Genomic DNA, 24753 nt, shown 5'->3' on the forward strand with positions numbered 1-24753 from the left:
TGAAATTAGGTGATTAACTAGTTGGTACTTAACCTTCTAATTTCTGTATAAGTCTAATTACATGAAATAGAAGTAGGGGTTTTGATTTTTTACTTTGCTTTTCTGTTTGGAGTGTCATTGTAACTACTGTATTGTAAGTGACGGAAAATAATTGCATATTTTAAAAAATAAATTGTGTTACATTAAAAAAAATAAATAAATAAAATGCCAAGTGGCATGCTGAGGGATGGCTGGGAGAGGGGGGCTAATAAGAGACCATTTTAGTAGTCCAGGGAGAAGAGGGGGCTGGCCTCTGGCTTTTTGGGTCCAGACCATGGGTCTAAGCGTGTATCACTCAGGATCAGGGTCAGGAGGGCTGGCTAGAATGGAAAGGATGGGAAGAATTGGCAACATTCTGTTCCTTCCACCATAACACTGTTTTGCCACTCCTCTGCCTCTCCTTCCCTCCTCCTGTTTTCTCAATATTAACATCATTTCCTCAAGGAGGCCCTTCCCGGTCTCCACACCTGGATTGTGCCCCCCTTTCTTCTTTTCCTCTTTATTGTCCTTTAAAGCACTCATCAGGGGCACCTGGGTGGCAAAGAAATAAATTAAAAAAATATAAATAAATAAATAAATAAATAAATAAATAAATAAATAAATAAAAAGCGTTCTCTCATAACACCCATGCCCACGAAAAAGGCATGCAGTTGTTCATTAAGGCATGTAACTCTGGCATGTTTATATGCAAGCTACTGTATAGAACTGCTGTAGCTCAAAGACAGCATCTAAATGTAGTAGATTTGTAATTACAGAGACTTGTGATCCTTGTTTGCTATATAGTTTTTGTTTGAGTTCATGGAATCCACATCAGCAAAGCATTATTCTCTTGGGCTGATGTCTGGAACATGGAAATAGCTTTGTTTTTATAAAACTGAATAGTGAGCTCTTATCTTTCTCATGGAATTCTATACATATGTAACAGCACTTCATAAATATGCTATTTTAGTAGTATTGCTTGCATGACATCATCACATTTCCTAGGATGATCTTTTCTCACTGGTAGAAAATGTTAGAATCCTGAAAATAATTTTCACAGTTTGTTCTGTATGGGAAAATATACCATAGGATATTTAACGGAATACTTCAAGGACTTTGTAATTATAAATGTCAGACTATGTAGTACGTATACTGTATTGTGGAATAGAAGTGAGGGTCATGGGGCACATGGGTGACTCAATTGGTTAAGCTTCTGACTCTTGATTTTGGCTCAGGTCATGATCTCACGGTTCGAGAGTTCGAGCCCCACGTCAGACTCTGCGCTGACCGTGCAGAGCCTGCTTGAGATTCTCTCTCTCCTTCTCTGTGTGCAAGCTTGCTCTCTCTCTCTCCCCCTCGTAAAATAAATAAACATTAAAAAAAAAAAAAAGCCATGAGAGTTGTCTCACACAAGCGTGGCTGTGCAGGGAGAGGCACTGCACGCACATCGGCTGCAGCCCCCAGCGGTGCTCTTCTGACTGCGGCTCAGACTGTATAAGACATACTCCAGCTCCCGTCTTTTTTCTTCCTTTCCTTCCTCCCTCACTCCCCTCCTTTCTCCCACAGTGCCCTTCTCTGCAAAAACAAAAAGAAAAAAGAAGGAAAATCACCACAGCACTCTCTCCAACTTCTAAATGATACAAGCATGATAATGCTAAAAAAGTTAATTGCCATAAAATGAAGATAATTAAAAATTAAGAACTTGCTTTTTTACTCTTCTGTATACATAGTTTTGGGTTCTACTTACAGGTACAGTTGTATCCCCAGAGTAAAACCATTTCCAGATTTTAGGACATATGTTATTTGGGTACCATATACTGATCTCTGAGTTCTAAGCTTGTTTGTTAAGCATTACTATACTAACTTCATCCTTTGTTTTCCTCCATCTTCAGATTTATTAAAGATGGTTTTATTTTTAAATTTAGTTCTGATTATCTCATTGTAAATCATGTCCAAACTTAATTTTGAGCTCAGGGTTTGGTGGAAAGGTGTGAGTAAACATTGAATTAGTTACCCAGTTTTGTATTTGCCCTCTTCCTCCACTTTTTTTCCTTCAGTGTCGAGATGTGAGAACCAGAGAGGTTGGAATCCAAGAAATTCATCACAAAGTACGGCCATACCAGGTTAGTTTCTTCGTTTTACAGAGAAATAGGGTCCTGTTCATAAATTTTTGTCAAGCCTGGCCCCACTTTTTCTTACCATCAGGACTGATCCCTAGAAGTTAATGAGTAAACTAAGCAACGAGTAATTGAGGATCAGATATAGCTGATAAGACAGGAAAGACAAATATGAGGGCGGCTGAGCTGTAGAAGAGACAGGTTAGAAAAGCCAAGTCTGAACATCATTCTAGGTCAGTATTGCCCACCAGAACCTTCTGCAGAGCTCCGAATGTTCTGTAATCTTTCCCATTCAATATGGTATCAGTCCAATGTGACATGTGACTGTCAGCACTTGAAAAATGGCCAGTGCAGCTGAGGAACCGAGTTTTAATTTTTATTTAATTCTAATTCTAATATCAATATCTGCATGCAGCTAGTGCCTACCTCAGGTAGAGCCGAATGTATTGTTTATTTTTGTGTGTACTATAACTATTAAATTATTGCCCATTGGTGGTAATCAAATGAATAGAGGACCCATATCAGTAAGGGCTCCACAAACCTTAAGCCTAATTCCTAAACATATTCATTGTTTGTAATGAGTTAACTCTCTCTCCTATATACCTACAATGCCTAGCTAGATGGCAGACTTTCTGTGGGGATTAGTTCTCTTGTGGAACCCCACTTGAGAGAGATTAGATGATACCTGCATTGATATTTCTGTTCTCAAAATGCATTGTTTGTTTAATTGATATTTTTAATATCTGGGACCTTTTGAGGAAAAAGTAGACCCAAGCACGGTTAATTATTTTTCCAAATTCTTGTGCAATCCAGTTAGTTAGCAGACATTAAGTTTGAGAGCAAATACAAGCATTAGTCTGAATTGTTCACCTCACTACTGGTACAGTCAGCCCATCTTCAGAATGTGTGTGTGACCATCATGCCCACATAGGTAGGTTTCTCTGTGAATATTGTTACATATGCTTCTGTAGATGCAAAATTCAAGGGCCACTTGAACAGTGAGTTTAAGTTGAAAGCCAAAGTACATTGGTACCACAGAGCTTCCCTCATAAGCTACTGACTCTCCAGTGCTTGAATTTTCTTTAACATTTAATCTTATAACTAGGCATACTATTTTAAAGGCCCTGTGGGATGCCATACTTTCTTAAAATCCCATCACATGACCAGTAACACATTTTTTCCCCTGAAAGCAAGTTTTAGTGGAAGAAGTAAAGTCTGGAAAATGAAACCACTGAGGACCTGACAGTTCTGGGGCTCAGTGGTGCTCCCAAGAGCTATGCATGTGACATAGTGCGTAATTTACCTCAGAGACTCTTCATGGAGGGTCAGAGATTTAAGTACATAGAAGCATTTACTGGATCTCTGTAAGAATCTCAAGGTTAATGAAGCTCAAATATTTATGCAATTACACAATTGTTTTTCTTTTATAATATTCCATGAACAAGGCATGAACCCTTAATCGTTGGTATTTGAAAGTAGACAAGTAAAAATAAACATAATTCATGATTATCCATTATCCTTAATTGTTTCTATTAACCTAAATAAATACTTATACTTATAAAAATAAATTTTCTCTAAGAAACTGTGTGTGTGTGGCTTTTTATTAAACAGGTTGAATTGGTGAGGAGAGATTATGTTGCAAATGGTGGCTGGGAAACATTCTTGTCATATGAAGACCCAGATCAAGACATTTTGATTGGCCTCCTGAGATTACGAAAGTGTTCAGAAGAAACGTTCCGTTTTGAGTTGGTTGGAGGTGTTTCCATAGTTCGAGAGCTACATGTGTATGGAAGCGTAGTCCCTGTGAGCAGTCGCGATCCTACTAAATTTCAGCATCAGGTATCTTGTATTCAATTTCTGTTTTACCATCATTAAAAACTTGCCCAAAGGAGGAAAAGAGAAAAGAAATGGGCAGAGGGAGGGGGCAAAGGCAGAAGAGGAAGGAGGAAGGGGGAAAGGCAAGGACAGAAACTGAGGAACTAAAATTGTATGTTCAGAGATGTTTTCTTTTGGGTGTGAAAGAGGAGGAGTGAGAGACAAATTTGAGACTCAGTCAGGTAGATTGAACCGTATGAAATTGCTATTTTTGAAAGTCAGAAATGGCCTAATACCAGCAATTTCATATGATTCAACTATGTATTATGAAATCAAAGCAGATAATAATGTGAAAGCATTTGTGAAATATTAAAGCTCTTCATAGATGCAAGCTATATCTGACATACAGTGCAATTCTATTCCACTCCCCACAAACAACCTAAATAAAGAAATAACTCACTCTTTAAAATTTCCAGAAAATGGCTTAAAACCACTATTTGTGGATATAGAGTAGACCCCAAACTTAGTGATTTAGGAATATTGCCTGGTTTCAAAAACCTCTTAGAAATTGTAGGGGTGACTAATAGATCCGAGATTAGATGCCCCAGACTTCATCACCTGGAGATTGCCTACAGCTTATTTAAAAAGAGACAGGAAGTTGAGAGGCAATTGCCCCCTTGCTGTGATGGGATTACATCAACCACAGAATACCTTTTGATGGCTTTTGTTGCAAAAATTATTCCCTTTTTTACTAGTCTGCAACAGTGTATTTTTGGTATAATTGAATGGTTTCTCTTCTCTTACTCCCATGCTTTTTTTTTTTTTGTCACTCTTACTTTAGCAGATTTTTAGCAACTTCTAAATATTAGCCTTTTTGTTGTACAGACCCCTCTTAATGACTTCCTTCCTTTTCAATCCCCTAACTCCCTCCTGTGCTCCTTCCAGGGATTTGGCATGCTTCTGATGGAGGAGGCAGAAAGAATAGCTAGAGAAGAACACGGATCTGGGAAAATAGCTGTTATATCAGGTAACTGATCTAAAATTCATGATGCATTCACATTTTAACTTCGTATCACACGTAAAACTATCTGAGGCCTCTCTTGCCCCTATTTACGATTAGTCAGAACTGGGCAGAGTACAGCAGTGAAAGACTGTTGCTCACGCGCAAAATTCCTGTAACAGGTTGGTGGGGTAGAGCTTTCAGAAGCACGGAGTAGCCAGACCAGGAATCGGTGTCCTGTCTTCTTTGCTGTCACACCAGTCATCTTTTCCCCACTAGTCTTTGTGGTCATTTCCTCTCTTGTGCTTTGTGTCCAGTTACTCTGAGAAAATAAAATTTGGTGATATGGACCCAAGAAGAAGTAAAGCCGTGTGGCTGTTACCAGTACTGTTGTTCAGAAAGCTAAAATGGAACCTCAGTTGCCAGTTCAAGATATATAAAGGCAGAGTTCTTTGCTCTCAGTGACATTGCTCCAGGGAACAGCTTTCCCTGGCTTGTCACTTGCCCCATACTTTGTGTGGGACATCAGATAACTGGAGAAGTGGGCACAAAAAGGAAATTCTAGCGTGAGAGAAGAGGAATAATATACATACTCTTCACTCCTACTCTTTCATACTGTATCCCCAAATTGCTATTCCTTATAAGCTGGTGTGGCAGAAGCCATGATCAGAATATAGGTTGTTTTTCCTCCAGGTTTATTTTCCCATTAGAAAACATCCTCCTTTCTTAAAGGCAGATTCTTTTAAGATCTTTAAATAATCTTTTCTGAAAATGAGAGTTGAAATGAGGTTTTAAAAAAAATCAATAAGTTGTTGCTAATCAATAGATCAACACCCGTGCCGAGGTTTTAATGATTAGAATAATTATGAAAATGTAATGAACCAGCACACTTAATCATTTAGTCCAGCTATGGTTTTTGGCATTATCCAGGTTACTGAAACCTTTCTTAACATGGCTAGCCTTATATATTTTTCTCTGTTACTCTTAATTTCACTAAAAACAGGCTCACCTGATTGATACTGATATTTGTAATAAAACATGTATACCTCTCAGTTGTCTAACCTGTGGTTGTCCAGAAGTCAACAAGTCAACCTTCCCTGCTCCCTGGAGAGGGCTGGTCTGACTTGAGACTTCTGCACACACACCTGTGAAGGGTTGAGAGCGCCTGACATTTCCGCAGCCCCTTTCGCTAGAGCACTGTCAGTGTGTTCAGCACAGCACTTCTCAAGCCTTACTGTGCTTGTGCATCACCCAGAGATCCTGTTAACATGCAGATTCAGTGGGCACCTGGGAGGCCCAGTCGGTAAGCATCTCACTTTGGCTCAGGTCATGATCTCAACAGTTGGTTAGTTCAAGCCCCTGCGTTGGTCTCTGTGCTGACAGCTTAGAGCCTGGAGCCTGCTTCAGATTCTGTGCCTTCCTCTCTCTCTGCCCTTCCCCCACTCATGCTCTTCTCTCTCTCTGTCTCTCTCTCTCTCTCTCTCTCTCTCTCTCTCTCTCTCAAAAATAAACATTAAAAAATTGTCTTAATGGAGAGTCAGTCTGGGGTGGGGCTTGAGAGCCCGCGTTTCTAACCAGTTCACAGTGATAGCTCTGCTGATTATGTCTTCAGACCATGCTTTGAATAGCAAGGTTTTCAGTCTCTTCCAAACCATTAAGGGAAGGATACTCTCTGTGACCATTGTGGGGCCTGCACACCCACAGTCTACTGTGCAGTCACATGGTTTTCTGATATCTGTGGGAACATAATCAATTTTAACCAAAGAACATTGGTGTTCTATTCTCCACATTATTTCATTAGCCTTCATAATACCTATTTTTAGAAATGTTACATGCAGAGAGGGCCCCTGGCTTGCCTGGGGTTCTATTCAGGCACCCTTAAGGGCCTCAGTTCCTGCTTTTTATGAGCAGGGTGTCTTTCTAAGTGGAAATTAGCAAATGTCCTCTTTCTAGCTTTTTATCATAATCTAAATAATAGCTCAATTTCAGATCATCTGCTTGTAGAATTTTTAAAATAATAAGAGTCTTGCTGAAAAAAGCTAAGAAGAACTTTCTCCTTAGCTGCTGTAATAGTCTACTAGATTTCTGTATAGGGGGGTTTTGGTAAGAGAATCCTAGATTGTCTTTCGGAACTAAAGGGAGTTCTGTGGGAGGAAGGAAGCATGATTTCCTGTCTCTAGTCTCTCAGCTGGATCATTGCTTTCTATTAAGGAAAGCACATAGGACCTTGACTTTCTCTTTGACTCAAGATCTGATCACCCTTCTAATGAAAAGGCCAAGAATATATTTCTCTGTATATGATGCATTTTATTTCTCTAATTTAGTAATACATTACTGTTCAGTTAAGTTTCTGAATCAGACACCTGGGATGTCCATTATTCAGAACTTTGAGTAGTGCAGATTTAAAGTAGGCGTTGTCGTCACTTTTTATGTAGCTTTTGTCCTTCCATGTTTGTTCGTATTTCACTGTGGTCTCTCTGCTTTGAGTACAATGGCGTGTGTGTGTGTCTGTCTGTCTGTCTTTGTGTTTTAATTAGTTTTTATAAAAAGTCAAATAGTTGTTCTCCATCAATTGATCCTTGGAATGAAAATCTCTGGATGATTGCAGTGGTGCTTGTATACTGTGTGTATTATTCACAGTGCTTCGTCAGATGTGCGCTATATAGCAAGAGACAGTTGGTGGAGGGAGAGTTTGGAGTCCATGCTGTGTTGACGGCAGCCCTCACTCCTTGTGGTTTTGGGCGATTTCACGTGATATCCATGGATCTTTCTTCTGTTACTAGGCACAACTGGGATAGGTTCTCTTTTACAATTCTAGCAGTCTAGAATTCTGCCCTGTAGTGCCTTCGTCTCTTTTAGTTCTCAACATAACCACTTGTGTTTTACTGATTACATTTTAAGTAGATTCTTTCCTGAAACCATGTTAGGATGCCCTTTAATTTTGTTAGTAATTGAGCTCAGTCTCCTTGTATGTTAGAGATTTGATAATAAAAATGATAGTTTCCTATAGATAGGTTATCCTAGGTGGATACATATTGACTTCATTGCTATTTGGTGCTTCTTTGTGACCTAAGTGTCCTGTATTTGGTGGGGGGGGTTCCCCTGACTTTGTCCTTAATTTGTAAATCCATCCTTGTTCTGGTCTGTAGGCTTTTGCACACAGTGGTGGCCTACACATTCTGTCCTGGCATAACTAGTAGCTTGAGTAAAGGGAGAGACAGGTCATTCATCATTCTGGTTACAGTGACTGGAAGAGTAATGCACTTATGTAGAGTGTTTTTTTGTTTTAATTACATTCTGATTCATTATGACTTCCCCTCAACTTGCCAGCAGATTTTCTCTGTTATTTGGATTTATAATCTTTGATTCTGCCTCTAGACAATATGATTAACTGCACAGTAGATCTGATTTGAATCACTAGTCAGAAAGACTCCATGTGTTCTATTTTTCCCTGTTAAAAACAAATCAGTTTTTATCTTTGTTACCTCAATATATTTTGTATATAGAAGGTATATACTGACTGTTTTACAGCTAATTTATCCTTTCTTTAAAAGATTGACTTTAGGGGTGCCTGGGTGGCTCAGTCAGTTAAGCCTCCAACTTCAGCTCAGGTCATGATCTCATGTTTGTGGGTTCCAACCCTGCATCAGGCTCTGTGCTGACAGCTCAGAGCCTGGAGCCTGCTTCCAATTCTGCGTCTCTCTCTCTCTGACCCTCCCTCTCTCATGCTCTGTCTCTCTCTGTATTAAAAATAAATAAAACATTTAAAAAACAAAAAGATTGACTTTATAGCTACTTGAGGAAATTGACAGTTTTCTTGTTTATTGAAGTCAAATGAAGCACTTAGCCCTTTAAGATTATTCATTCTATTTTTTTAAGTATATATAATTGTCATAGTAAACTGTGTTTCAAAGTTAACCATCAAACTCTAAATGTGAAAATTAAAGCAAAAATGAAATGTTTGGCTTCATCAACATCAAAATCACCAAGTGTGTTGAGTGTCTCTTATGTTGAAGGGACCAGAGTTGAGAGGGCAGATCATGGAAGGGCGAGGTGCTGCTGGTCTTTGAGGGGTGTTGGGATGGGGCTGCGCAGTTAGCTCAGTCTTCACCCCACAGATTATCCTCAACTGCAGGGGAAGATTAAGTTTTCTCTCTACTTAGACTGTATCTCAACTCATGATTAATTGCTTCAGAATAAGAAAATCATCTTTTTTCTTCATACAAAAATGAGTAAACTGATAAGGTAAGAACAACCAGTTTATAAAATAATGTGTGGACAGTTAATTACTGCTAAATATCTAAGCAATAAATTAGTCCCTATTATACCCAAGTGCTTTAGTATCTCTCACCAACTTATGTAGTAGCTTCTTTCAACGTACATCTGTTTAAGATACAAATCGTATCTACTTCAAAGCCATGATGTGTATCTAAATGGATGCTTATCTCTCTTTCCTTTAAATATGTTAGGGTAAAGCTGTTTTTCCCTCTTCCCTGTTATATGGTGTCAAGTGCAAGTGATTATACTGTAGAACCTGACTATAACATTTGAAATGCCATCACTAATAATCACCATGGAAACTGGATATCTCTGATGTTACACTGCCCGTACCATTTCCTATAACTGTTAATAGCTGCTATTTAAAAAGCCACTTAATATACCCAACAGAATGATTTTTTTTCTTTTGGCAGTTTTGGCTAGGTATCAGATCCAATCATGTTACTGTTTCTATTTGCCAAGCTAATTAGTATGCATCAAGACAAACAGCTATTCCCAAGCTCCCGTTAGTACCTTCGTCATAAGCAGTATTCTATTTGTGTTCTTTCAAGTAGAAAATTAATATGGCCATTGGCCAAGAATTGTACAAGGCTGATAGATCACACAGTGATGGTGAGAAATGAGGAAAATGTCCAAATGGTTGATGACAGAAATCCACTGAAGTCAAAGACTGTTAGCCATTTTGTCTAAACCCATTAAGCAGGCAAAGAAGAGAGAAAGGGGAGAAGATAAATATATAGGACGAATAATCCTCAAACCTTAAATATAGAGTAAAAAAGTCACTGTGGAGAGGGGATCATTCTAAAATCATGATGCTCAGAATATGATTCTAAAGCTACATCTGCAGTTCCTACTAGTGAAAAAACCAACATGCCTATGCCTTACGTAATCCAATATGGTTTCCTGGGACTGAAATTAATGGCCTTGTACCCCAGAGCCAGTGTTTAATGATATGTGGGCAGAAAATAACAGTCATTTGGCTTCATTAAACTACAAATGGCTTAGATTTACTTACTGAACCCCAGAAACTTCACCTGTATTCCAGGCTGCAACCCATCTCCCTTTACTTAAGGTGAAGGTAGTTTTATTCTCTGCATTATAATCTAGGTGAAAAGCGTACATTTGTAACTAGATCTGTCTGGTAATGGACTCCTAATCCTTACCAAAATGCCTAGAAAAGCTTTCCCTCATTTTGGCTTATCTGTTTGCTAAGGACACAGGAAGTCTGCCAAATGCAAACCGGTCTGTGCCGCCTGGCCTGTGCCGCATGCTGTGTGCACAGGACTTCTCAGGGAGGAAGTGGAGCAGTGACGTTTGCTCTTTTGTAGTTTGTTTCATCCCTTTACATAACTTACCTTGTAATAAGTTATCCCCTAATCAAACACACATTGTTAGGGTTTTGTATATTCCTCTATTTCTTCCACTTTGGCATTCTAACAACATATTTTTTTAATGTTTATTTGTTTTTGAGAGAGAGAGAAGAGCAAGCAGGGTAGGAGCAGAGAAGGGAGAGACAGAGAATCCCAAGAAGGCTCTGCACTGTCAGCTCAGAGCCTAATGCTGCTGGGCTTGAACTCATGAACTGTGAGATCATGACCTGAGCCAAAATCAAGAGTTGGCCGCTTAACCAACTGAGCCACCCAGGTGCCCCCATATTTCTTTTTTGGTGCATGTTCCAATAGGATTTTATTGTGGTGGTGAGTAATATCGTTCTTTTTAAAGACCGTAGATAAAACAAAAAATATTGCTTTGCTAGGAGGATTTTATTCTTAATCAGACTAGCAGTGATGACATGGAATACTGTTTCGCTAGATAAGATATTAGCTAAATATTTGCTAACTGGTGTGTGTATTGCAGCTGGACTGTGGAGGCTTCATTGCATAGCTCCTCCCAGGACTCTGCATTCCCTACTTGATCTTCATTCATTGGTATGACTACTCCTCAGTCAGGTACCAGATTACATGTAGCACTTTGTATATTAAGTGCATTATACTCATCCCTCTCTGTATTTCATGACTATAGTAACTAATGCATATTTTCCAAGTATTCCTGAGTAGGCCACTAGTGAGTTTCCACTGTTTGGATCTTGTTAGTAACTTAGTTTATGGTGATGTTCCCTAGGCAGAAGCTAGTGATATGAGTAGGTAGTTGCTTGTAGGCATGTGAGGAACAGTATCTGTATCTGTCAAGTGCTGTTTCTCTTCCCAGGTCCATGCTGTCAAGTCTCCCTGTATCTCAGAAATGGGCACATTAATGTCCCAGAGGACAGCCCCGCTGATGTTGACATGCTTAACATTTGTATACTTTTTCTCCACCTTCTTGTTCCTCTTAGTTTTGGGTATGGGGAATTATGACTGTGTACTTCTGCTTGGGAAGAGGAATAGTGCTATATCATGTGGCTCCTAATAATATTCCTGAGAGGTCTGGCAGCTTTGATATAAATTACTTCCTTTATTGTAAAGTTAGACACTTCATGGGCTTTTTTCTGAGGAAGGAAGCCTTCTCCAGAATTGTCTAGTCTAGACTTCTCATCATCTGCTGTCTGTCACAAAGTCTGATTTTAGATTGTTGCAGTATTAACTCCTTATCAATGTAACTTTCATATGATTAGTACTGTTCTTTTCTATAAATATCTGACATTGCTATAATCCATTCAATTTTTGATAAAACTTTCCTGTTTTAGATCTTTTAGACACAAGGATTTGGTAGATTCTTCCCCTTTGGGTGAGCAGATCACTAAATAATTCTGGAAAACATTGATGCTTCCTTCTTTAGCAACCAAGATACTGTTTTTATAGAGCCTTTTAGTTCAAGCATTTCTAATTCCAGCAGGACATAATAAGAAATTTCTTATTCTTTTTATCAGATGGCTTGAATTATTGTCTCTCACTCCCATTTCTGAGACATTAACTGTTAGATTTAGGGTTCTAGATGGTGGCTATGGGATAATGTTTCCTCATGCCCCCTGTCCCCATCCTCTACCTCCCTGAGCATCCGCTTGTCTGATTTGTCCACCATTTATGAATGAATCATTGATGTTTGGTATACCAGTGCAGAGGCCCCCAGACCTATATCCTATGTGCTCTGTTACCTCTTACTGCAAATCCTACTAATCAGTGGTTGTTTTGGTAGTAATCTCTTGTTGTGTAGCACATCACCCCAAAATTTAGTGGCTTCATACAACAACCATTTTATTTTCTTAGTGATTCTGTGGGTCAGAAATTCAACTGGGCATAGAGAGGATGGCTCACTTCTGTTTCATGATGTCTAGGGCCTTGGCTGGGGTGGCTTAAATGGCCGTCAGCTGACTAGGTTGGCTTGTTTGGAGTTTCACTTCTAGCTGGTAATGAGTGCTCAGTTGAGACTGAATAGGCTTAGAAGTCCCAGAACATCTTATATTCATTATCTGTTGCTGTGTAATAAATAACCACAGAGCTGAATGGCTGAAAACAAGTAGTCAACACACGACTCCTACAAGTCAGAAATCTCGACATGACTTAGCTAGGTACCTCTGGCTCAGAGTATCTCATAAAGTTCCAGTTAAGGTATCAGCTGAGGCTATAATCATTTCAGGATTCACTTGGGGTTGAAAAGTCCACTTTGAGGTTTACTGCGTGGTTTGACGGGCTTCCATTCCTCGTGGGCTGTTGGTCTTAGGGCCACGGTTCCTCACCATGCCATGTAGGCCTCTCCATAGGGCTTCCCATCACATGGCAGCTTGCTTCCCCCAGCAGAGTGATCTTAGAAACACCCCCTTGAGATGGAAGCTACAGCCCTTATACCTACTCTTAGAATTAAGTCAACAAGTCCAGCCCACACCCAAGGGGAAGGGATTGCACAAGACTGAATACCAGTAGACAGTGAACTTTAGCAGTCATCTTAGAGACTAGCTACCACAATGTGACTTATGCCCCATTCTACTGGTTACCAGAGTCATTGGGCCAGCCCAGATTTAGAGAGAAGAAATATATCCACTTTTAAAAGAGAAGATCTGGTGGCAGCCATTTTTGCCTACTAAGTTAAATATGTTTTCATTAACTTGAGATTAACAGTTATGCAGTCCCTTTCTCCCAGGATGGACTGACAGTCTTTGGGCATATGTAGATCCAAGAGTTCTTGTCCCAAACCCAGGATCAGGTTCTCCTAGAGCCAGTCGTGGCAGCACGGCTAGACCTAACACGTCCTAGGCAGACTTTGGCAGGTCCCACAAGTAACCCCTGCATCTGCCTTTTGTCTGCCATCTCTTCCATGAGGACATTTCTGTATTTCCCTTTACAAGCCTATCTAAGTGTCTGATCCTTTAGATCTATGATATTGGCCACTTAAATCTTTCTTCTAGGTTATGGAATATAGACCGTGCTTAGGCTGAGGGTACATGGTTTCTCTCTAGAGATCTCCTACCCTAATCTGCATTCCTGCCCCAAAACACACACCTGAAAGTAGTTAATGGACCTTAAGGTCTTTTTTTCTCAATTTGGGGAGGAAGTAAATTGTATATGACTTAAAATTGGCCATTATAAACATTTAAATTTTTTTTCTTTAATTTTATTTTGGGGGAGACAAAAGCAGAGAGGGGGAGAGAGGGAGAAAAATGAATGAATGAACAAACGAATTATAACCAGGCTCCACATTGGGCTCAATCCCACCACCCTGGGTTGAGACCTGAGCCGAAATCAAGAGTTTGATGCTCACCTGAGCCATCCAGGCACCCCTGCCATATGACCATTTTTAAGTATACAATTCAATGTCATTAGTTACGGTCACAATGTTATACAGCCATCAGCACTATTTCCAAAACATTTTCATCAGCCCAAACAGAAACTGTTCTCATTAAGCAGCACTCCCAATTCTCCCATCTCCCCAGCCCCTAGTAACCTCTCCTCTGCTTTCTGTCTCTGTGAGGCGGAATCATACGGTACATGGCCTTTTGTGTCTGGCTTATCTCACTTAGCATGGTGTCTTCTAGGTTTATCCACGCTATAACATTAAAAGATTTTGCTTCCTTTGCTAAGACTGAACAATATTCCATGTGTATATATACATGTGTGTGTATATGAACATTTAATAGAAATCATAAGTAAAGCCATCTAGTCCTGGGCTTTTCTTTGTTGGAAAGTTTTTGATTACTGATTCAATCTCCTGACCTGTTACAGGACTATATAGACCTGGGTCTCCTGGACTCACTCTTTATAGGTTGTGTTTCTAGGAATTTGTCCTTGTAACTAGGTGATCCCATATGTTCGTGTACAGACACATCCATATTCTTCATAGTAGTCTCTTATAACCCTCTTTATTTTCTGTAAAGTCAGTAGTGTCTCCTCTTTCATTTTTAATTTTAGTGATTTCAGTCTTTTTCTTTATACTTTTTTTCATACTTTAAGATTTCAATCTTTTTAAATTTATTTAGATTTCTTTTATGACCTGATATATGATCTAAGCTGGAGAATGCTTCATATCCACTGTGGGAAATGCATATTCTGCTGTTGCTGAGTGATGTGTTGTGTATCTGCCTGATAGATCTAATTGGTTTAAAGTGTTCTTCAAGTCCTCTATTTCCTTATTGATCTTCTGTTTTATTTTTCAAGCCATTATTGAAAATGTCTGTTGAAGTCTGCAATTCTTGTCATAGAACTATTTATTTCTCCCCTTGATTCTGTCCATATTTGCTTCATATATTTTAGGGATCTGGTATTAAGTGTGTGTGTGTTTATAACTGCTAAACCTTGATGAACTGAACCTTTTGTCTCCCGTGTCATAGAGTCATTTTATTTTTAATTTTCTGAGGAGCCTCCACGCTGTTTTCCATAATGGCCGCACCGATGTACGTTCCTGCCAGCGGTGCACAGGGGCTCCCTCTTCTCCACGTGTTGCCAGCACTTGTTCTTTTGTCTTCTGGGTGATGGCCAGCCCTTGCGGTATGCGGGCATGGCAGCGAGGTCTTGATTTTCATTTCCCTGATGAGTAGGGATGTTAAACAGCTTTTCATGTACCTGTTGGCCATGTGGGTATCTTCTTTGGGAAAATGTCAATTTTGAAATTATCTGCCCATTTCTAATCAGATTAGTTTTTGTTACTAAGTTGTAGGAGTTGTTAAGTATTTTGGATAGTAATTCCTTATCCAGTATATGAATTATAAATATGCTCTCCCATTTGGTAGGTTGTCTTTTCATTTTTCTGATTATTTCTTCTGCTGTACAGAAGCTTTTTAATTTAATGCAGTCCCTCTTAGTGATTTTTCTTTTGTTGGTTGTGCTCCTTTAGTTCTTTGTTACATGGTTTCCGTGAGCTCCTGAGCATATTTAATACCTTTGATTGTGCGTGGTAATCCCAGTATCTAGGCTTCCTCAGGCACAGTTTTTGTCAAATTCTCTCTTTCCTGTGAATGGCCTGGTTTGGTTTTTTGTTGATGTTGAGAACTGCACATGTGAATAGTACAAAAGCCAGATTCTCCCCCTCCGCAGGGATTGCCCTTCAGGGCTGCCGTCCTCCATTTGTGTAGTGACTTCTCCAAACTATTTTTGTAAAGTCAGCTCTTTTGTTACATATGGTCACTAAAGTTTCTCTTCTCTCTGCAATCAGCCTGTGACCTGACAGAGATGGTCTTAAATGTGTAGGTCTCTTCAGCTCTTACCAGCACACACCCCAGGGAAGCCCAGCGCAGCAAGAAGACGCTAGAACAAAGGCACTAGTTCCTCCAGGAGCCTCCGATCCAAACTAAATACACAGCCCCAGGTTTTTAGAGGACAAGAAGGGCATATTGCCCAGCGTGGCTTCAGCTAGCTGCTGTAGGAGTTGGGGAGAGAACATGGTTACTCTCTTCTCAGAGGTCAGCAGCTCCTTCATCAAGCACCCCCCTGGGGGTTTTCAGTGTCTTACCAAGTTCTAGCGTCTCAAAATGGTTGGTTCTGTTTTTTCCAGTTTAATGGTTGTTTCAGTGGAGGGATCTCTGGAGTTTCCTGCTTGACCATTGCTTTTTTAAAGTCTATTTTTAAAAGACTACAAGTAGAAGAAGGGGTCCCACTTCCAGGTTGCAGATGGCATGGTCTTTAACCTCTGTAGAGACACACTAATGATTTGCAATGTGAGCAAAGTAGTGAGAATGAGCTGTGACATAGCAGATATCCTGCCCTGATAGGAACAGAGCCAGTCCATCTCTGAATGAGAAGATTGTGGGCTCTTGTATGTCAGGTACCTTTACGAGTGGGGGAAAAAAGCCAGTCTAAGAGCTAGAGGTTAACCCACCACCGTCATCCTAATTTAGATTCTCTGTAACTGCTATACAAGTTATCTACTTTTATTCTTTGTTCACTTTGTCTTCGTTATTACCTTGGCATAGCCATTCCAGATGGATAGGGGAGCGGTTAGGCTGCTGGGTAGCAGGTTGGATCTTATACTACTCAGGTATTCTCTGTGCCTTCCAAGATGATGGAGAATAAGGTATAATGTGCCACAGTAATGATTTTCAATAATCAGCTGCTTTGAAGAGCTAAGATTATATGTGGGTAATTTTGTAAGGTTTTTTTTTTTTTTCTTAATATAGCAAGGGGAAAAAAACTCTCAAAGATTTAAGGTCATTGAGTTAATTGGTTCATTTTCAGACATTCAGAATAAAAACCTTTCCCCAATTCTCCTATGTGCACATTGTTGAAGAGAAATAGTGCCATCCAACTAAGAGATCAATGAGATGTAATAAAGTCTCATTTTAGTAGCAAATGAATGAAACTAATGAATACATTTGCCTTGTATTAATGCTGCTAGGCGCATACCAACCACTCAATAGTTGATTAATTGAAACCAAAAGTAATTAAAACAGTTTCTTTGTTTTTATTTCACTGATTTCTTTTAATGATTATGAATCATCATCTCAATCTTTGGCACCTACTTAGAATAATCAGATTTAAGTTTCACAGGGTAGATCTAACATATTTTTCAAGTTAGGCTTCAAGAATGTGATGTGGGCTGAAGGTAGTTAAAGAGGCTGGTCACCAAAGCCAAATCACAGAATATTACTCTAGGCATGTGTCAGGATACTCTTTTTCCACCTTTATCTCATTTTATCATATCACATCTGACAAAGCAGTGAAGCTAAAAACATCCTGCTTCCAAGCGTAGGGAAAGGGCCCCCACAATATAGATGAATATGGGTGTGGGTTGCAGAACTTGGAGGATAAAACAAAGCAGGCATTTGGACCACCCCCACTCGTCCCCATCCTGAATGCTCTACTAAACAATGCTGTTAGGTCACCCTGAGGACTGCTGCATATTGTTCAAGTCCTACTCAATCCCTAGCCCACCAGGCTTCACCTGGGCAGTCAGGTTGAGAACTCAGTTACTTGTACAATCCACTGCCTCTCTTCTCAAGGGCAGGAGCTGTGTTAACACTCAGGCCTGTGACACAGTCTGGCTACGTCAGTCCAGGAGGCAGGCCGACGTCAGCTGTGAAATGTAATTGCTTGTTGTTGGCCGACTAACAAGAGGAAAGTTACTGTGAGGAGGACTGTTCCGAGCCCTGCTCCGCACGGGGAAGGGGGGCGGGGGCGCGGATGGTGTGGCCTGTACCCAGCCCAGGTGATAGCCTGTTCTCCTACAACCTGGCTACAGTGCTAATGCTTTTACCAGTCTGTTCTGCAGATTGTAGAAACGTAGCAGGGGCATGGAGGTGGGGGAGCTGTCCAGAAACAAGAGGCACAAAGATAATACAAACGAGAGTATTTTTGCCTACTTGTTTAAGAGGTTGGAGGTCAGACCCGCTGGAGGTCAGACTCCTTTCCCCAAAATACTTAAATCTTCCCGGAGGATCCAGAAGTAGATTTTCCATCTCAGTGCTACCGCATGTTAGTGAAAAAGATAGGAGCCTGAAAATACACCTTTCTTTCAAAAAAGCACAAAGCCTGAATGCTTCTTCTCAAGTTGTAATGGCTTCTAGGGCCCGTGCCCTGTAAAAAGGCAGAAATAGCTCAGGGAGCCTGTATGCTCAGTTGGAATCATGACTGAGGAATGCTTAGTGGCACCCCAGTGATGCTGTTCTTTTCAGCAACTTAGGAAATGAGGGCACGCTCTGTTGAACTTTGCAGTTATCCAAGGGCTGTCTAGTCCTGTGTTAGATGTAAGGAGCTGCTGCTTCTGTCTCACCTCTGCCGCTGGTCATGATGGTCAGATACAGGTTGTAGCTGTTTTAGGGGGTAAAGCACTTTGACCAACCATACATCTTCAGTCTGGTGATTAATGGTAAAGAAGATATCATCATCATCTTTATTTGAAAGAAGGCAATTAAAACATGTCTCCAGTGACCAAGCTGAGCAGAACCAGAAGGAAACCAAATGCACTTAATGACTTCACATGAGTAGAAAGCTAGAAGCATTAGCAGTCTGGTGGATTAATTGATAACTGTTGAAGCTGGGTAATGGATATATGGAATTTGATATGTCACCTCTACTTTTACATATCTGAAATTCTCCATAATAAATTAAGTCCATGAAAATGGCATCTGCTTTGTGAAATTAGAAAATATAAAGTCAGAACTATTTCTTTAAAATGTGGGGGCAATTTTATAAAAGATAACAGTATAAATCAGAAAGCTGCCTCTAAATCTTTAACAAGGTAGAAAATCTGTAACTATATAAAGCCCGCCCTTAATGCCTTGTACAATGAGTTATTTTCATTACCTGTCACCTAACATACAGCCCTAATTTTTTCCTTTCTTTTTTTTAAAAGACATCCCTCAGGGGCACACTTTTTTGTATGTACACAGCATAATAACTGAATACAATATATCTGCAAGCATTTATTGCATGTTGAGTATATGCCAGACACTGGATTAAGCCCTGATGATGGAAGTCATGGACTTCAAAGAGCTTCTATTCTAGGAAGGGAGATAGACGTGCAAGTCAAATAAAGCAGAGCAGGACGACCAGAACAGGTCTACACGTAAGGGATGCAGCTAGCATGGAGAGAGGGATTCTGAATTCTAGCCTCTGTGGATGGGAGAAGTATATTCACAAGTCTCCTTGGTAGTGGGTTTGTCCAAGTTAGGGGTTCAGTATGGAGTGAGTCACTCATCCTGTTCCTTCTACCTTATTTCTCTGAATTCTCTGGACAAATTAAGTTCTCAAAACACATTGAAGCTTCTAAATGGAGTGCCCCTCTTGAGCCTTTTTTTTTTAATTGCGATATTACATACAGTAAAGTACATTTTAAGGGTAATTTTTGCATGTGAATTTATTCCCATGTAATTACTAGATTAAGATGGACCATTTTCAGCCCTCCAGAAGACTCTCCTTCCCCATTTCAGTTCATGTCATCTTCCGGATGTAACCAGTACTCTGACTTCTAGGACCATAGAATTAACTTTACCTGTGTCTGCACTTTGTGTTGACGGGATCTTTTTTATCTGCTTTCTTTCATGTGTTAGGCCTTTGAGGTTTCAGCCGTGTTCATACAGATAGCTATAGTTCCTTTTTCCATTGCTGTGGGTGAAAATATAATTTATCCCTTCTCCTACTGATAGATATTTGGGTTATTTCCTGTTTGGATATTATAAATAATGTCTTTTATTGGATGTAAGCACTCATTTCTCTTTTCACTCAGGAATGTAATTGCTGGGTTATAGGATATGCTTGTGGAACGAGAGCTTTAGGAGACAGTGCAAACAATAAAGTGGTTGTACCCCTCTGGGCGCTTTGCGCTGTCTTCCTGCATCAGTGGGTCTGCGCTACTGCCTGCCCTGTGCTGCGTGTGTTTTCCCCTTGCTCTATCCCAAGTCTCAGTGGTGACCAGAAGTAATGATTAGACTGCCAGACAGGGTGAAATTGTGCAAGATGGAACATCAATAATCCTTTTTTTTTTTAATTTAAATTCTAGATCGTTAACAACCAGTGCAGTATTGGTTTCAGAAATAAAATTCAGTGATTCATTACTTATGTATGACCCCCAGTGCTCATCCCAACAAGTGCTGTCCTTAATACGCATCGAGCTCATCCCCTACCCCCTCCTCAATCACCCCTGTTTGTTCCCTATTACTAGTAGTCTCCCGTGGTTTCCCAGTAATCCTCGAATTAAAAGGGAAATTGTCCAGTGACCTATCATCACATGATACAGTTTTATTACTTCCATCATGTCAGCTTCAGTCCCATTTTCTAAACACTTGAAAAAGTTCAAAGGAGATGGGAAACAAAACATTGTGGGAAAGCCCTATTTTTAAAGAGCAAATGTTTGGGCTAAAGAACTAGGCTAGACTTAAAAGAGCTAACAATTATTTGATTTCATGCACAATACTCAGCACTAGGAATACAAAGTGAAGCACAAGGTAAATAAAACTTGTACCACTTAGGCCAACGGCGGCACAGGCCACCCTGGGGAGAGCGCTAAGGGGCAGAACACTGTAAAGAAAACCACTGTTGTTTTCATTCACGGTACACACAATACCCTGTGAATACCTACGCTCCTGACATCGGATGTAGGGCGTTTCCACACATCAAGCAGTTCTGCAGTACCAGCTGAGTGTCCCGTAATTTAACTCCATTCTTACACTGTCTCCCTGGAGACAGCATCAGATCCCACAGGTTAAGCGCTTAGGCCCACAAGAATGTCCTCACTTTAGATACCAATTCCAAGTCCAGGTTGTTACCGTGCTTCTGACCTATAAATGGAGGTTTCCACCACCCCCTTCTTAGGTTCAGTTAATTTGCTAGAGGGAACAGCATAAGCAAAGACATGGAAGCTAGTAAAAGCCAGACGTGTGCAGAGAACTTAAAGTTCACCAAGACTGAAGCATCTAAGAAGATAGGTGTAGCGAGAGATAAAGCTTGAAATGTAGTCAGGTACCAGATCATAAAAAGCTTTAACAGCCAATGTTTCTGAGGAATTGGCCTTTTTCAGACCCTGGACTGATCACATTTCATAGACTATCTCATTTAGTATTCAACATCCTTAAAACTTTAAGTACATTATTACAGAGAATAAAATAAAGGTTCAGGGAAATTAAGTAACTCACCCAGGCCACAGACCTATAAAGTGAGGGTCCACGTCTTAACCGCAGATCAGACTGCTCTAGAGCCCATCCACTCTTAACCACTTCGTTAGACACGACCTTATAGGCCATGCTCTATCCTCCCGTGAGCTCAGCGTCTTCTGGAGGACAGTATTTTATTTTAGAGGGATCACTTAGGATAGTGTTTCTCATACTTAATATGTAGATCCCTTTTAAAGAAAGTTCATGGATCTTTAGTATGGACTTAAAGCAGCTAATGTTGCTTAAATGCATGCCAAGTTAAAACAGGTATAAACTTCTGTTACTTACACTGCTCATGCATGAAAGAAATATATGCCAGTTATCACGAAACTTTAACAAAATGCGAATTAAGTAGCATTAATTTAATGTGACCGATACTTTGCCGATATTGTTGCTCATGGTGAGGGAGTGCTGTGCTGACACTGAATCACAGCTGCTTGTCGCTCGGTGCCCCTTCCCGCTCTAGGCTCTGTGGGGAACCCATTTTACCCGCCTCTTCTCGCTTTTACCTTCTAGGAACATGGATACTGTTTGGCCCCATTTAGAATGTGGACAGGTCACACTTAAACCCACCTCCACCATGGCATGCCAACAGGACTGAAATATGCAAGCTCCAAAATACTAAGTTTCTGTAGTTTAATACAACCTGCGTTCAAAATGATAAAAATGTCCCAAACTTGTTAAAATGAGGTTCGATCTGGGCTGGAATTTGGTCTGTGAATGTGAGTGGGGGAGGGGAGCTGAGCCCGCTGGCCTTTGAGGGTTTTACAGAGTACACTTAGTAGAGACTCTCACTTCGGTTTTCTGCTCCTTCACAGGGGTCGGCACCAGGAATTATTACAGAAAGATCGGCTACAGACTACAAGGGCCGTACATGGTAAAGACGCTAAAATAATGGCCACACCGGCCCACCTGGATGCAGTGTCCTCCCTGGCAGAAAATAAAGATTCAGGGTACCTTGAATACTCAGCAGAGAAGCCGAGCAAAACAAATGGACCTACCATGCCTCCCTGGCAGGGAGCTTCACCCTCATCCTCCAGCTGCAGAAACGGGAAACTGCCTTCAGGGCCAGGCCAGGCATCTGCCGACCAAGCCCACCGAGCCCCTGGTGCCCAGAGCTGCGTGTTCACGCGTCATGTATCCAGTTTCTAAAGTCTGCATGAAGCCTGCAATTGACCTACCATGACTCATGCACAGTGACGAAAGCAGACCAACTCATTTGGACATCGTAATTCATGAAGTAAAACTAGCTATTGTCCTTTGAAGAGTAAACTTAGGAGTAGGTTATTTATATACTGTAGGGATAGAAAGACTGGAACATATGAAAACTGTCAGACTTTGATCTCTGGCGTATGTAACATTCGGCACAAGAAAATGAGCTCTCGTTTTAATGGAAATAGTTCTGATGCCCAGCTGATGTCTGAGGTAACAGTGTGACGGGGAGAGAGGAAATGAAGTTGTAGGTTTGTGTGTTAAGCCCGAAACCAGCCTTTCTCACTTGGGAGTCTCCTGTCTACTGTGGGCCATTGCAAACACCCTTTATTTCGCACTTTTTCTTGTCTGTACTCCCCACACTCTAGACGCTGCAGAGCACGTGGGCGGCAGCGTTTACAGACTTCCCTTTTGCAACTCCCAGTTTGCAGACTGGCCGCCTTCCGGAGGCTTCCCCCTCATATGTCCTGAGCGGGCAGAGTCCGACATGCACATGCCTGAGCTGGTGTGGCCCTAAGTCAAGGTTCGCTTCCACAGAAGCTGTTTCCTGCATTTTCATTCTTTAAGATGGACTTTGGTTTGGTTTAAATGAAAATAAGATAAAGAGTTCAACTCCTATGAAAGCAAAAAAGCAGGAAACAGGCCCAAATCTAAAAATAGGGAAAAGATTGGCTTTTTTCAAAGGTTTGTATTTGAGAACTGCCTCTTTGTAACTTCCAGGAGACTCAGCCTGGAGAGGGCCAATTCTGAGAGCATGGCTTACCCCTGTGCCCCCTGGCTTCTGTGGCATTTTACAGAGGTTTATTAAATGGAATTGATTCCCATGAAAGATTAAAAAAAAATAAAAGCTTCAACATACGGCGAAGAATCACGTCAGGTTTTTTCCTCTCCCTGTTAGACACGTAGTGACGTTTGCTGTGAATTTGCAGGTTTGGGGTTCCAGTCTGTGACACTGTTTCCCCCTGGGTGCCGTTTGCCTTTTCGTTCAGTTGCCACTGGGCAAACGCACCGGCTCTCTTGTGAGCTTGGGGAACTACAGAGGCTCTCCGGGAGGTAGTCTAGGGAATTTAGCTGCTTTCAGTTACCCTTGTTTTTCCTTTAAAAGTAAAACTATTAAACTAACAGTGCGTGTGCCGCACTGGCGGTTAGCACACACCACTGGGGGCGGCAGAGTGGAGAGCGCGCCGGCTCGGTCTGCAGTGGGACCATGGCTTACACAGGAGCTTCTGGGCCTCCATTTTCTCATCCTCAGGGTCTTGTTTACCCAAATGGATCAAAATGTGTAATGTACAAACAGATCCTTTGTAATAATGTAAAAAAGCTTATTCTTGAATAATTTAGAGCAAGATTTTCAAACAAATTGCCTAGGAACTTGCAATTTCCAGTGGGTATCAGCCAATGTTCCATCTGGATTTCCCTCTCAGGGCTCAGGAAAATACCTCTTTCTAGCACATCCTCAGCCTTCTTTGGAATGAGACTCCTAAGTTTGTGTGAAAACTGCAGAACTTTCAAGGCTGCCGGGGGAGCATTGGGGTGGGGGGTGGGGTCTCCTGCAGAACCCCTGCAGCCTGTCTGCCACTAGAAACTTCAGCTGCTCTTATGGCGCCAAGGGCTTCTCCGGGCACGTGTGTGGTGCTGGGCACCTCCACGACCTAGCCCCCGGGGAGGTGGGATCCTGCCAGCCTCAGCATGGAACCTTTAAAGCTGCAGCCTGGGGGGCACCTGGGGGCCTCAGTTGGTTGAGCATCCAACTTCCACTCAGGTCACATTCTCACAGTTCATGGGTTTGAGCCCCACGTGGGACTCTGCCCTAACAGCATAAAATCTGCTTGGGATTCTCTCTCTCCTTCTCTATCTGCCCCTCCCCAACCTGTGCTCACTCACATGCACACTCTCTCAGAATAAACAAACTTCAAATAAATAAAATGGACGGATGGATTTAGGCTTCAAACACAAGTCTGACTCAGCCTTCCTCACCCCACTCTACTGAACATTTTTTAAGGGTAAAAAAAAAACCTCAGTCCACTTGTGTTTAAAGCTGTTCAGCCTGCAGGTTTTGAGCAACAAGTATGTACTTTCATAGTATTTCTTCCTCACAAACAGCCTGTGAGGAAAATCCTGTTGTCCCAGTTTTTTTAATGTTTATTTTTGAGAGCGAGAGAGAAAGTGCGCAAGCAGGGGAGGGGCAGAGGAAGAAAGGGAGACAGAATCCAAAATAGGCTCCAGGCTCTGAGCTGTCAGCACAGAGCCTGACATGGGGCTCTAACTCGGGAACGGTAAGGTCATGACCTGAGCCAAAGCCT

At 41.1% G+C, this 24753-nt stretch overlaps 1 protein-coding gene across 1 annotated transcript in view; it reads left to right on the plus strand.

Moving 5' to 3' along the window:
• The window catches only part of ELP3 (elongator acetyltransferase complex subunit 3), an 83694-nt gene extending 60379 nt beyond the window's left edge, over nucleotides 1-23315 (plus strand). The window contains exons 12-15 of the mRNA XM_029938409.1: nucleotides 2076-2141; nucleotides 3747-3974; nucleotides 4896-4977; nucleotides 22057-23315. Coding sequence (XP_029794269.1) covers nucleotides 2076-2141; nucleotides 3747-3974; nucleotides 4896-4977; nucleotides 22057-22133 — 453 coding nt within the window. The 3' untranslated portion in view covers nucleotides 22134-23315. The remainder of the gene's footprint in view (nucleotides 1-2075; nucleotides 2142-3746; nucleotides 3975-4895; nucleotides 4978-22056) is intronic.
• The last annotated feature ends 1438 nt before the right edge of the window (nucleotides 23316-24753 follow it).

The sequence above is a fragment of the Suricata suricatta genome, chromosome 1 (assembly GCF_006229205.1).
Source record: "Suricata suricatta isolate VVHF042 chromosome 1, meerkat_22Aug2017_6uvM2_HiC, whole genome shotgun sequence".
Taxonomy (NCBI): Eukaryota; Metazoa; Chordata; class Mammalia; order Carnivora; family Herpestidae; genus Suricata; species Suricata suricatta.